Consider the following 14,946-nt stretch of genomic DNA (forward strand, 5'->3'; position numbering starts at 1 on the left):
TTTTTCAGTCAGAAACAACTACAATAAACTACACACACAGTTATTTTAGTTCTGTAACAGCAGAAGATGTTTCCCCTCCTACTTACATACGTGTCAAAACTTTCCCTCAAAAAAAATTCTAGGTACCAAAACAAATGATCTTTAATCTGTAGGTCGATTTCTTCCACCACCTTTGTTGGTGCTGCACTTTGTGGAACAGCGTTAAAACCACCCAGCAGACCGGTACCAGTGTGACAGGATTCCACAGCGCTGTCAAGAACGACAAAAACGTGACACGGATTTAACTGGCAGCTGGTTGCAAAACGCCGATCCACACAGTAGAGGTGGTGATCTCCGAGATGTTACCGACGATACAGCGATTCAATCGACATCCTGCAAGACAACAATCTGCGATACATCGTGATATTCGGTGTCTATTGGACTTTCTCTGGTGGATTTCCTGGTTCCTCTTTTTTTTTTTTTTTTTTGCAGTAAAAACGTGATGCGTTTGACAGGAATAGACTTTCACAACAAGCTTTTATAACATTTGTGGGTGAAGTCGGCCTTTAAACAGGTCAGCGGGCTTTAAGACGTTGAGGTTTGCTGGTTCTGGATCGGAGCACTGGGTTTACTGGGAGGTAAAGAAAAAGGCAAAAGACTCACATGTGAACCAGCAGAAGAGAAGCAGAGAGAGGACGAGAAGCTCCAGAACACCAGAATCAGCCCAGATGTGTCTGATGACTGTCTGAGTTGATTCAGTTCTTCCTAGTCAGTGATGATTTATGAACAGATCCAGCAGTGAGACGGTGAATTAAAAACAAATAAAAAAACCTCCTGCAGTAGAACAGTTGATCAGGTCAGTCAGAATAAAAGACAAATGACTGAACTTTTCCTCAACGTTTCATGAATGAAGCTGTTTTATTTGCACTGTGAGGTCTTATTCTAAATGTTTTTTTTCTCTTTACTGTTTTGTGTCGATGCAGTCGTCCTCACGTGTGATCACATCCTCCCGTTAAAGAACAGCTTCATGAGTCAAAAATGACAAAAGTAATCATAAATCAACATGTAATGAACATCATGACGTTGCTTTTGAATTGTGGTTCAACAGAAATATTTATATTAAAAACAACAACGAGAAGCAAACAAGCATGACGGGACCAGTACACGAATGTTTTATGTTGATTCTGGACCACTGCTCATCAGCAAAGGGCTCTAATTGGTCCAGGACAGTTCTGTTTTTTTAAACTATTCTACTTCAACCACAATTCAAAAGCAACATCTTATTTCACTAAATTATAATTTAGTAAATTTTTATCTATTATTACTTTTTCCAGTTTCTAGTTATTTGAGTGACTGTTGTGAGTTTTGTCTTTTCTTTAATGGAAGGAGACAAAGACATCTGAGGATATTTGTTTATATTCGTGTTTTCGGCTCCGTTCTGTGTCGTCTGTAAAATGTAAATTGCTCGTAGAGACGCTGACGCAGCTGCAGGTTTCCTTCTTGTTTTGCATCTCATTTGTTTGAGCAGTCAAATCCTCTCGACAGCTGCTGCGACTGAACGCAGAGCAGCTCTTTGCACTTTTCATTTTAAAAAGTCGAGCAGCACGATCCTGCACAGCGTCTAACTTGCAAAAAAAACCCTATTAACTTGCACCTTTACCAGGACTTTTTTTTTTTTGAGTCTGTCTGAAATGTTCTCTACAGCTGCAATTAGTTTTATTGGACCCAACAGGAAGTTATGGTAGAACAAACATCCACACTGCTGAAGATGATTGTGTTTCATCAGATTTGCAGACATTTTATAAAAGCAGAACAAAAGAATATTTTTTCTGCAAGCAGCTGTTTGACTGATCCCAACTTCAAAATAAAAGTCTGCTGTTTATCAAATTATTGGAATGAAAGTGACAGTTCAGCTGTAACACACGACTACTGACAGTTTTTAAGTGTCATTTTATTGAATAATTTATTGTTATCTTACAGTTTTTCACCTTTTATTTCTAAATTACAGATAACCGCTTGTAAAATCACAGAAAAAAATAAATTCACATGTTTTACACAAAACTGTAAATTATGTCCACATCAAAAATCTGTATTTTTACAAATATGTATTCATTTTTTGCAATGTTTTTTGGAGTCTATCCCAGCTGACTCAGGGTGAAGGCAGGTTCACCTGGACAGGTAACCAGTCTATCACAGGGCTACACTTAGAGACAGACAACCAAGCACACTCACATTCACACCTACAGACAACTTACAATCACCAATTAACCTCAGCATGTTTCTGGACTGTGGGAGGAAGCCGGAGAACCCGGAGAGAACCCACGCTGCACGGGGAGAACATGGAGACTCCACGCAGGAAGATCCCGGGTGTCCTCACCGGGACGCCAACCGGCGACCTTCTAGCTGCGAGGCAACAATGCTAACCACCGATCTGCCTTGCAGCCCTTTTTACTGTATTTAAATTAATTAAAAATACAATTATTTTACTGATATTTACAGTTATTTTCACAATTTAACTTTTTATTTTGTTAAATGTTGCAGTATTCTACCACTTCTTAATAGATATTTCTGGCACCTTGCTGCCAGATTTTCACAGTTCATTTTTTAATAGTTTTTTTTGGCTTTTACTTTTATTTTACAGCAGTAGAGAGAGACAGGAAAGGGGGAGAGACCTCCAGCAAAGGGCCATGAGCGGGAGTCGAACCCACGACAGTCTTCCTCTTCATCATTTTGTTTTTTAAGTTCACATTTCAGCCTCTTTCTGTCCATTTCTTCCTATTAGTCCGTTCAGATTCGTTGCCTCTGACTCACTTTGGTCACCTCCACCACCGCCCGGCTCTTCTCCGACACGGTCGGCGCCCTAAAGGTCGCAGCCCCGTTGGCGGCTTTGCATCGCGGCCGACCCACGTCGCTCCGCCTGTACTGACTCTGCCGCCCGCAGATCTTTCCCAGAATGCCCTTGGACATTGCTGGCGACAGCATCAGCAGCACGACGGGCTCCAGGAAGACGTTGCAGGAGCTGGTCAGCATGGCGGTCGTCCTCCACTCCACGTTGGTCTGCAACACAAAGCCCACGATGTGCGAGGCGTTGTAGGGGGCGTAGCACACCACGAACACCGCCAGCGTGGACAGCGCCACCGCCAGGACCCTCCGCTTCCCTGCAGCGGGCAGGTTCGAGCGCCACACCAGCGTGACGCAGCGCCACGTGCAGAACGTCGTCACAATCAGCGGCAGCAGGAACAAGACGATGGCCATCTCCAGGCGCAGCGGCAGCAGCACCACCAGCTGCGACGCATTGAAGTGGTCGTAGCACGCCAACGTCTCGTCTTTGGTGGAGACGAAGTAGGCGCCGCCTTCGGCCACCAGGCTGATGCTGAGGTGGAACAGAACCAGGGTCCACAGGGCGACGCTGATGAAACAGGATAGCCGGGCGCGGCGGTACTGCTTGTAGACGATGGGGAAGGCGATGCTGAGGTAGCGGCCCACCGTCACCACGGTGATGAAGAGGCAGCTGCCGTACAATGACGAGTACAGGAAGAAGGTGTAAACGGGACAAACCGGCGGCGGCAGCATCCAGTCCTGCAGCAGCGTCTCCAGAGCTTTGACGGGCAGCCAGACCACCAGCGCCAGGTTGGCCAGGCACAGGTTCAGAGCGTAGACCACGTTGGGCGTCGCGCCTCTCTTGCGAGCTTTACGGACGTAGACGAAGAGCACAAGCAGGTTGGCGGGAAGGCCGAGCAGGAAGGTGAAGGTGTAGACGGTGAGAGCGACGCCGTCCGGCAGCGTCAGCTGCATCTCTGCACTGACAGCCAGCTTATCATGACAAACCCGACGGAAAACTAAAACGAGGTCACATCTTTGAAGCCACCAAGTCTCCTTCAGGTCCTTTTTCCAGGCAGCTGCAGAGCCGACGTGTTCCCTCCATCGTGTGCCAACTCGACTGCCTCTGAGGGCAAAGAAGAAAAAAAAAAAGAGGCGGTGGCCACGAAGGGGGCGCGAAGGGGGCGAGGCGCCGACGACATCATGAGGTGCAGATAAGGAGACGCAACCGCTCATGCAGAAGCAGAGGGGCATTTACCGGCTCCAGACCGCCTTAATTGCCCTCTGAGTGGAGGGCAGCGGACAGGTAGCATCTGGGCCCTTAAGTGAAATGATTCAGAATAATTGAGGCTGTCAGGAAGCGCGTGGCCGAGCCTCCAGGGCCTGAATGCGACTGGAGGGCCGGGCAGTAAAGCCATAAATGTGACGAGCTGATGGGGACGCGAGGACGGGACGGGCCGGGCTTCGGATTGTTTGTGGCGTGAACAGTTTTATGACGGAGGATTAGTTCCTCCGTGTGGTAGGTGTGTCGCTCGACGTGGAGAAAATGGAGCAGAAAATCATGGGCTCGTTGCAGAGGCATTTTATTTGAGGGAGAAACGATTTTCCAAGAAAACAACCTGCAGTGGATCAAAACATGCACTGTAAAAATACAACTGGTGTAAAAAAAAACTGGGCTGCAACAGCGCCTGAAAAATACATGAACGACTCCAACAACAGTGAAAATAAGAGCAAATACTTGTCAACATGTCAGTTAATACTGTTTTAATGGGGAGATTTTACAAGTTATTATCTTTAATTCACCAAAAAATCTGTAAAATAAATAGTTTTTAGAAATTTACCAAAACTATAAACCAATTTTCAAATCCTTACAGATCTTAGTAAAATAACTGTGCTGTTTTTTTTTGTTGTTTTTTGTTTGCAAGTTTCACAAAAATAGAGTACCGTAATCTCCAAACTATTGAGCACCTGAATATCAGCCACACCCACTAATTCTAAAAAGAAAACCAGGTGTGTTCATATCCAGGCTGCTCTGGTCTCTAAGCTGCAGGTGTCCACGTTGGAACATGAGATATTTACACAGAAAGATGTTTTAACTTTTAATTAAATACGTACCGTAGATACTTTTTTCTGAACAGCGTCTGTAACACGGCTGGTTGAGGAAATAAAACTCCAGCAGCTACCAGGAAAAGTCATTGATCGCCATCTTCATCTTCCTCCTGCACTAAAACCACTAAAGTCATCTTCTTCAGTGTCTTCAGGAGCTGAACAGCCTCAGAATCACTTCATCACTTCCTCAGTCTCTCTGTCGTTGTCGCTCTCAGCGTCACTTTGGTCTCGGTGCGAATTCGTAAAGCTCATAAAAATCCATAAATTGTTGTTGAAGCCGCAGCGTTCAAAGCGTGTTAAAAAAGTAGCGGCTTATAGTCCGGACATTACGGTAAATTTAAGGTCACATGTTAAAGAATTAATCAGCATTTGTAAAAAATAAAATGTTTTGATGTAAACTACGTAGTTTTGCTCAGACAACATGTAAATCAATACTTTTTATTGTCTTTCATGTCACAAAAAAGAGAAAATAACAGTAAACTGATAAAAGAAAGAAAGATTGAAAAGTCATTTTTTTACAGTGTGCAATTCAGAATTTGATTTAAAACTAAATTCAAGTCGAGGTAACTGAATGAAACGGGCCTGATACGTCTCCTCAGCTAACTACGAGTTAATATTGGTCGAGGAACCTGACAAAGAGCTCAAAGTGTTTCCTCCAAATCTCCCAAATCTCGATCAGACTGAGCGGCTTTTCTGGAAGTCAGATCTGCTGCTGACATCTGGAAACTACAAAGGAGCCGACACGATGGCTGGCAGGTTGTTGTTGTGGCTGATCAGTTTATTTATTGGGAAAAAAGGGGTGTTTTTACTCAGTGACACGTCAAGTCGAGATGCAAAAACGTGGAATCTGTTTGCAGGCGAGCAAACAATCCAACATTAACAGAAGCTAAAAGTGCCAAAATGAAACTAATAATGAATGTATTTGGGTTTTTCTTCCACAGAAAACACTGTTCGTCCTTTAATCTGCACTCGCTGATTTGCTGTCTGCTCACTTCCTCTGGTCTCCCTGCAGAGTTAAAGTTTATTATCCTGAGATTTACTGCAGCTGATTGTCAGAGACGATCCCGACGTAAACGTTTACTTCTCAAAGACAGCGACCGAGACACAAACAATGTGAAGACATCACCGCCGCGACATTTCAGATTTACGTAATTTATTGTCTCAGGGGTCCCATGTTTGGCAGTTTTTTTTATTTTTAATTTTATTTTTATCTGAACCGGAGTCAAAGTTCACGTCGTTATCGCCGCCTTTATGCTCCAAACGGCGTCAGTTGGTCAAACAAGACAAACAAAGCCGTTAAAGGTCGACAGAAATAATGAGCAGACGTGAACGTGAGCGCTTTCACGTGGGAAATGTTGGTAGAAACGTGTAGAGGCCACATGTAGCGTTTGGTTGAGTTTTAATTCACATTTTAGAGACAATGCTTTGCTGTAAAGAGACACACATGAGGGAGGCACTTCAACACAACACAGAGACTGTAGATGCAAGTTAAGCAAACGAAAAGGTCTAAAAAACAAGAAAAGGACGACAGTGAGAGCTGAAATAACGACAAAACCAGAAGAAATAAAAGTCATTTGTTGTGCTAACTAAGGTCAGACTCTCTGCTGCGTTCTGCTGTTTTATATCTGAGCTAAAACTGAATAAATCGAATCCCTTTCCTTCAAAAACTCACTGAGCGAGCAGCTTTAAGTTGCTTCTTCCACTCGAGTTCATGAGCGGGACCACCAGGGCCGGGCTTTTATCGGAGGCCGAAGCGAGTCGGTTTCGGGTCTTCATGCTCCGCTGCTCCAGAGACAGAGCTTCTTGTTTTCTGGAAAGATCCTGCAGCATCCGGGCATGATAGAGCTTCATCTTCTGCAGAGAGTGTCTGAGAGACGAGCAGGGAGTTTTAGTTGAACATCTTGTCGGTTTGGTTTTCGAAACACTCTGGATCTGCCGGCTGCACCTTTCATCTACAGAGCCTGTGACACGTATTTATCTCCTTTAAAGGTTTTTCCTTTTTGCTGCTGTATTAAAACGTCTCGTTCATGTCAAAGTAAGAAAAAGATTTCCACAAAATAAAGTGATGCTAAGAAACGTCATGATGCTGCCACCACCATGCTTTAATCATGATGCTGCCACCACCATGCTTTAATCATGATGCTGCCACCACCGTGCTTCACGTCACATTTGGACACATCTTGTCTTTATGATCTATTGTGTATTTTTGCATTTGTTTGAGTCATCGACAGAAAGGTTTTCCCCAAATCACTGAACAGCATCTTTTTAATTTCTTTGTTTTTATGCTGCATGTTTGGGGTTCCCAGTATCGAAACCTTAGTTTATAATAATAATAAAGTAGACAACAATCAGCTTGATGATTGTGACTCACTGAGCTTCGGAGAGCTTCTGCTTCAGAGCCGTGATCGTGGCCTCCAGCTGCTGGACTTCAGCAACGAGGCCAAACTGCACCTGCAAACCAACCAGAACCAGCCTTTCTGAGCTTCTGTCAGATCCTCGCTGTGAACAACATCCTCTGCATACGACACGCTCTCCGTACGAACCTCGTCTCTGCACAGGTCCATTCCGGGTCTGGTGGTTCTGATCTCCAGCCGGGTGTGAGCCAGCTTCAGGTTGGTCGACTTGGCCTGCAGGTCAGCGTCCAAACCGCTGATGTCGTTCTCCATTTCTGACATTTCATTTTCAGTCTGCAGAAACATGTGAGGACAGTCAGAAACACTGCAGGTCCAGTCCAGTCATCACGCTCCCAACAGCAACTCAGGGAACCAGAACCACCAAATAACTGAACGCAAAGGTGCAGGATGCAAAATGTAAATTTGATGAGTCGACATAATATTATTGGAAACTTAATATTTTGTGTAATTTAAACAGAAATTCATTGTTTGTTTGTTTTTACACAACTGCAGTTTAAAAGAAATTTGACAGAATTAAGTTGTTGAATTATTTAATCTCAATTTAAGTGATAAACAAAAGCACCAACTGGAGCAACTTCATTTTTTAAATATTTTGTCAACTTGCATTCATAGCAAATAGGTTCAAAACACTTAAAACGTTCTTTAAAATACTGTTTGGAACAACTTAAGTTTTTGAGTAATATACTGCTAATCATCAAGACATTAAAAACAAAAGCTAATTCCATCAGTGCAGTTTGTTGGTTGAACATAATTTAGGCAGAAAGATTGTTTTCTTTGATAAATGTGATTAAACTCTTGCCAAACTCACCTCTACACATGTGGACAAGTGGGAGCCCATGTTAACGAGGTAACATCTGGATTTTCTCTGTCCGGATCTTTAACTGTAACCCCAAATCTCCTGCCCTCGACTAAAACAGTTGGTGTAAAAGTTCTTCAAGCCGCTGCGTCCTGATGTAATAAGTTATCAGATGTCTTACGTTTCTTATCTGCCACTCCAGCTCGTCTCGGGCCCGCTCTTCGTGGTGGTTGCGCTTTCGGAGAGCGAACTCTGTGGCTCTGCGTTGAGTCTCCAACTCGTTCTGCAGCTGAGAAGGAGTCACATGTGTGACATTTTACACCAACGTCCACAGAAGACTTTATTGCAAGTGCTTCAGTTGAAGGCAAATTAACTTCTTTTTGAGTTCTTGAATTGCAACCACAGTCTACGAGTTGTGACCAAGCTGAGGATCTACGCAGCACTTATCAGGTACTCATAATGCGGTACTCAGGTCCTTCCTCGGGCAGTTTTACAGGCAGTTCAGTACCTTTCAGCTACAAAGACAGTCCAGTCTTTAGTGTCTGACTGACTCCTACCTGGGCTCTGGTGAGGCTCATGTCCTCCCTCATCTGCTGGGACGCCTGCATGGCTTCATGGGCTCGAGCCACATTGTACTGGCTGAACTGGATCCACTCCTGAGGGCTGGAGGACCTGCAGCCACGACATTCAGCGGATTAACAAACGAGGTTGGACATTAAAGCAGAACTCTGTACTCTGCTCCAGTGTGACGCCAGGATGCAAAGTTCCATCTGCAGCTGAGTTATTCCAAGAACAATCACTCAAAGCCTCTAATCCAGGGGTGTCGAACTGTGGTCCTCGAGGGCCGCAATCCTGCATGTTTTAGATGTTTCCTTCTTCCAGCACACCTGATTCAAATGATCAGCTCATCATCAAGCTCTGCAGAAGTCTGATAACGATCCTGATCATTTGAATCAGGTCTGTTGGAAGAAGGAAACATCTAAAACATGCAGGATTGCGGCCCTCGAGGACCGGAGTTCGACACCCCTGCTCTAATCAGATCTCCTCCCAATCAGATGATTTCTGTTGGACAGTAACTTCAGTAGATTTAAAGAAGTTGTGCAAAGTTATGACCATCTTCAGAATCACAGGTCCTTAAAGTCCATAGAGGAGGGTTACATTTGTAATGTAGAAAATAGTTCTGTCGCCAAATCAATCGTGTCTACAGATGATCAGCTGGTAGGTTCTGGAGGTCAAACGGTCCTTCCATTGTCTAGAACTGGTTCTGACCAACCACCATCACACATGCTGATATGAGCCTGGAAAGTTTACCCAGAATGCACTTTGTAAAGTTTCCTCTGGTGACTGATCAGAACCAGAACCACATCCAGGGTACCAACGATTGTTTCTGTGACTCTGTGTCATAGACATTAAACTGGTACCACTATGATCCATCCCATAATACTGACGCTACCAGCTGCTGACAGAGGACATGAACAGAACCAGGTCCAGTGTTCAGACTGAGACACCGGGATGGATGTAGAACTGATCTGGTGTCAGGTTCTAGCAGAACTCAGATGTGTTCTTCCTCCTAAATGTCATGTGTCTGTCTGCTGTACTGATGAAGTTCTGAGGCTCAGAAATGATGGAACAAGTCCATTAATCTGGACCTTCAAGGACCTGGAGCTCTGGAAGTATTCACAGCATGAAGGTAGAACCTCATTAAATATACTGAAGTTATTGTAGATAAAGAACCAGCTGATTCTGAGGAGGTCTGGGGGAACTTTTTCCTCCAGCGTTACCCAGATGGGATACGAGTCGGGTTGTTCTTCAGGGAGATGAGAGGCGACTCCACGGTGAGCGACAGACAGGACATGTCCACATCCAGAGCGTCCATCTTGTTCTGGAGGTCGGAGGTCAGCTGGTGTCGAGCTTCCTGCAGAACACTGAGACACAAGAGCAACTGAGAGGCTGGAATTCATGAAGCAAAAAGAGCAGAAGTCGGCGTGAGTCTCACCACAGCTGCTCGAAGGCCTTGTTGACGTGCTGCTGCAGAACCTGCTGCACTCGCTCAATCAGCTCCACCTCCGCCTTCAGCTGCTCATCCACCGGGTCCACCACCAGCTCCACGCCCCGCCGGCCCTCCCTCAGCGTCAGGCACTCGGAGGAGACCTCCAGAGGAACAGCAGTGGCCGCCAGGTTCTGCTCGCTCCGCTCTTTGGACTGAACCGAGACACAGCGAGGCTCAGGTTAGAACTCTGCGGACTGGAGGAGTGACGTTTGTGGGAGCGAATGGACCCACACGGATGTAAAAAATGCAGATGTTGTAGATATTTACTGAGCTGAGAAGAGACGAATAGTGTGGAAGATAACTGCAAACATCAGCAAAGTATTAAATTATATCATGAAAGCACGTAAACGGGCCACAAGTTGGTTTTTCATTAAAGAAAGTTCTCAAGATGGCCGCCATTTGCGATACGCAATCCGACATTTTTGTGCATTATTTCAAATAAAATGTGCTAAAAAAACAGAATGTGAAGGCGGAAAAACTGGTAGCTGTTTAAATATTTCAAGTTTGAACTATATTTAGCAGCGCCTTTTGTTTACAGCAGAGAAATAAAAAGAAAATGTAGAATTATTCGAACGTCTCAAGACTCAGAATCAACTACTTCTTTCCTCCAAGTAACTTTAACATGCAAAACTACATCAACATTATATCATAATGATGTGCAATATTACTTTTTCAGTGTAAAACCATCATTTAGGTTTAAAAAAAAAAAAAAAAAATGTAGATGTGTTCATTAAATTTACCAACAGCGACTCCTTCATGACAGCAATAAATAAAGAATATTAACATAAAAAGAGTTTAGAAATATATAATTGTCTGAAATCATTAAATATTTGTCAAATTTGTATGAAAATTCTGCTGAAGCAATAATTAACTTGGCTTCTGATGTGTTTTGGCGAATAGTGTCAGATGTTAGTTCCTAGAAATCAATATTATTCAAGTTAAAACGAAATTAAAATAAGTTGTCAAGTAGCAAAATAAACGTTAGCCAACGTTGGGGAAACGTTTCCTGCTTGTTGGGTTGTTTTGGGGGTCAATATGATTTTTTTTTTTACATCTTTTGAGCTAGTTCTTGTGCATTCGGGGTGAGAAGTGAGCCTGGCAGACACGGATGTTCAATCTGACCTGCTGCTCAAAGGCTAAAAATGGAGATCCAGAAATATGGCGCCATTTTGGCTAACGGTTCCTCCTGTGTTTGCTAAACTTGACGCGACAGTTTGAGGGATTGTTCAGATGTGTCCAAGGTCTTTGTTTTGTTTTGTTTCCTGAATCACCAGCGTCAGAGCCTCCATCTCTTCGTCCACTTTCTGAGCGCAGCTTTCCAACGCGTCCCTCCAACGAGCCACATCCCAGATCCGGTCGCTGAGCCTCCGAGACGAGTCGCTCTCGTCCCAGATCGTCTGCAGAGAAAACAGGAGCTTTAGTGACACGTACAGAAGGTGATGAGGGAGACCGTGGAGCGTGAAGCCACCTTGCAGCGGGTTTGGTTGCGCAGCGACCTTCCCTCCTGCCGGATTGCGGCAGAAACGTGGCGCTCGTGTTGCGCGTCGGCTGACAGCTGCTGGTTGTTGCTGCTCCACTCGGAGACGCTGTGACGGAGGCCGGGCTTCACCGAGAACATCCTGGTGCTGAACAAACATGACATTAGATTCAATTTAATTCATTTAGAACATATATCTTGTCACAGCACTGGACCGAAACGGCAGCAGACACGATGCGAACACAAAAAACTTCAGATGAATAATTAATTTTAACATCTGAATAATCCAGGAAGTAGCTGAGTACTGCCCTTGTTGAATTATTTACATTCCAGATATATTTCCTAGTAGAATTTACTAAAACAGTAATAAAATAATAACTGTAGAGCCAAAACATTTCCATCATTTTAGCCGTTTTTTGGATGGTTTAGTTTAATTTTAGGTCTTCTCGTGTATTATATAGAACCCTATTAATAACTAAAAGTTTTAAAATAAATGTAGAAATATTCATTGACTGTCCCCAGAGCAGCTTCATGATGTCTGTTCAGTCTCACCAACATCAAACTAACCCAATGTAATCCTCACTTATGTGATGCTGGGATCTTGAAAAGTTTTGGATTTTTTTTTGTATGAAAACTGACTTAAACAGCTGCAGATCGATTTCTGTAATTGTTTTTTGTTTTAAATGTTAATGTTATAAATCCTGATTGTTGCAGCTGTAGCCTGGTAGTTTATCTTTTATTCTTCGTGTGTGTGATACAGAATAATACCAGTTTACAGCCAGTAGTCCACCAGAGACACCTTCATGATGCTGGTTGTGAAGAATATTAAAATAACCCAGAAGCTAGAATGAGGAAATGTTTGTTGCACTTGTATGAAAATTAAATGAAACGATAATTAAAATAGCTGTAGTCAGAAAATATTCATGTTTTATTCAGAGTAATATAAATGTTTAACTTGTCGGACAGATGCAGTAAAACCATGAAAGTAGAAGGTGTCACATCTTAAAGTTTGTACTTCAGAGCAGAACCTGATCAGCTGTCAGGGCAGTAAAACGTCTTCAGCTCGCTCTGATAAACCTGCTGCTGCTTTGTTAAACTGACAGAACACCTGAAACCTGAACCAAGCTGAAACATCCCGACAGCAGCTTTAAAGAGTCATTTTTATTCCTCATAACTTTCTACTCACCTCAGGTCTTCACACAGCCGGAGCGCGCTGGTTTGCCCGGTTGCCGCGGCAACGTGGAGTCGGGCCGTTTCCAGGCAACGAGGCGACACAACCGAAAACCGTTTAATTATTAAATTCTAACGTAAAACAAGCGTTTGTGCTCCTCCTTCACCATGGGGGGAAACATTACTCTGGTAAAAGTATTAATACTCAGTACTGCAGCAAAAGTACTCCAGTACAAGTCTTGTGTTAAAACGAATGTACATAAAGTGTTAAAACTAAGTACTGAGTGCAGAAAAAACGTCCCAGTGTAGATTAGTTTATTAATTTTCAATGTATTTTTAAGAGTCTCAGCCTTAATTTTTGAAATTAGAAAGTTATTTGTTAAAGAATTTAACCTTATAGGGACTAAACCTGATTATTTAGGTTAATGAATGTTTTATAAAATGTAGTCTTCTGTTACGACTGGCTCTTAGGCCGCAACAAAGGAGGAAACACACAGGTGGATTCAGCTGTAACATAAGGCTATTTATTGAAACAAAGTAGAATCGTGAGGTGTGATTGTGAGCGTCAGTGGTGTGCGAGGGTGTATGAGTGCAGTGATTGATGTGTGGTGCATGTTGTCAGCATGAAACAAAAAGAGACAAACACAGAAGCATGGCTGGTAAGGGAGAAGAGAGCGATCTGGCACAGCAGGCCGGCTTATATAGTCAGTGAGATTGGCCAGGTGCACCAGGTTAGCAGATTGGAGGCTCCGCCCAGCCAGAAACCTGCAAGGTAAGAGTGAGAAGACAGAGGCTCTGGGGCCGTAACACCCCCCCCCCCATAAAGTCAGGGTCCCCAAAGGAACCCTGACACCTAAGCAACCTATAAGTGCTTCCCTAAACAATGTCTTCTCCAGTATCACTCTTTATAGGCTCACGCAGAGTACACACACAAAAAAAAAAAACATACAAACTATAGTGGCTGTTTGTCTTCAAATCAAACTCAACCAGCCACTGTGGCACCCAGGGAACTAATGTACGCAGGGGGGGTGAAATGAGTCCGTTGTCCAGCCAAAAATTGAAGGTTGATGGAGTTTATTCCACTGGCTTGCAACAAACAAAGAACATAAAAAACCCTTGCTTTGTCCTCAGCCCTGGTAAAAACCATGAACCCCTGTAGGTGCCCAGCCCATCTACATGCCCATATATGTCGATTCAGCCCGCCCCAGCTACCCAAAACTGTCAAAATAAAGGCACCAACAACTACTCAGACCAACCACCACAAACCAAAGTGCATTCCTCAAAGAAAACTACAGAAAATAAATAACTAAATATTAAATATAAAATATTACAAAACAAACAAATAGCTCCAACACAAACCTAACTAATAAGACCGAGACAATGCACCGGCACAACATTGTCCCGCCCTTTGATGTGTCGGATGCTTAAACTCATCAGCCAAAGCCTTCATCGAACGTGAACCCTGTGTTAAAGAGGAATACACTTCCTGGGCTCTTCCAGTTAACACACACTGCAACAATATCATGCAAGTGGAGTCAGACCAACCACGTGTCTCAGCTAGGCGCTCAAAGAGGACAAAAAAAGTTTCAGGATCTTTTTCATTAAATTGAGGAACCAATCTCAGTTCCCTCCAAACATCCACCCTTTCCATGGAGCAGCTGGGACCAGAGCGACCATCAGCAAGTAAAACACCAGCTACAACTTTTCCCTCTCTAATCAGAGACCGTTTCTGCTTTTCCAGATCAAGCTTTGCACTTTCAGCTTCTTGTCTTATCTTCTCAAGTGACAGTGCTTTTTCTAACTCAATACCATGCCTCATTTTTTCCACCGCAAGTTCTTTCTCCATCTCTAATTTCATCCGCAACAAAAGTAATTCTTTTTGTTGCTCAAAAGTTAAACCGACATCAGGAGTCATTGATGGCGGAGAAAAGTCCTCAACACCCTCAGAGACAGGAACAACTGTTTGTGTCCAACACATTCATTTTCAATAAATGAAATTTTAAACTTGCCCTTATGGTCTTAATAGTTTTTTTTTTATCACCAACATCAACCTTGTAGTAATCAGCAATTTTTATTAGTTGATCCTTTGTACACCCATCTATAATATTCTCACACGGTGCCTCTACAAACG

At 43.5% G+C, this 14,946-nt stretch overlaps 2 protein-coding genes across 2 annotated transcripts; both read right to left on the bottom strand.

Annotated features, from left to right (window-relative positions):
- Positions 1-2,766: 2,766 nt before the first annotated feature.
- LOC103371683 (free fatty acid receptor 2) lies at positions 2,767-3,774 on the bottom strand. The gene has a single exon (XM_008301090.1). The coding sequence runs from the start codon at positions 3,772-3,774 to the stop codon at positions 2,767-2,769; it is 1,008 nt and encodes a 335-aa protein (XP_008299312.1).
- Positions 3,775-6,312: 2,538 nt separating this feature from the next.
- On the bottom strand, positions 6,313-11,786 carry tekt2 (tektin 2 (testicular)). Its single transcript, XM_008301091.1, has 9 exons — positions 11,637-11,786; positions 11,440-11,565; positions 10,115-10,320; positions 9,900-10,043; positions 8,676-8,790; positions 8,300-8,407; positions 7,452-7,595; positions 7,280-7,359; positions 6,313-6,775 (listed from the first exon to the last, which is right to left on the bottom strand). Exons 1-9 carry the CDS (start codon positions 11,784-11,786, stop codon positions 6,577-6,579), a joined length of 1,272 nt encoding a protein of 423 aa, XP_008299313.1. The 3' UTR covers positions 6,313-6,576.
- Between the last annotated feature and the right edge of the window lie 3,160 nt (positions 11,787-14,946).

The sequence above is a fragment of the Stegastes partitus genome, unplaced genomic scaffold (assembly GCF_000690725.1).
Source record: "Stegastes partitus isolate 25-593 unplaced genomic scaffold, Stegastes_partitus-1.0.2 Scaffold1627, whole genome shotgun sequence".
NCBI classification, from domain to species: Eukaryota; Metazoa; Chordata; class Actinopteri; family Pomacentridae; genus Stegastes; species Stegastes partitus.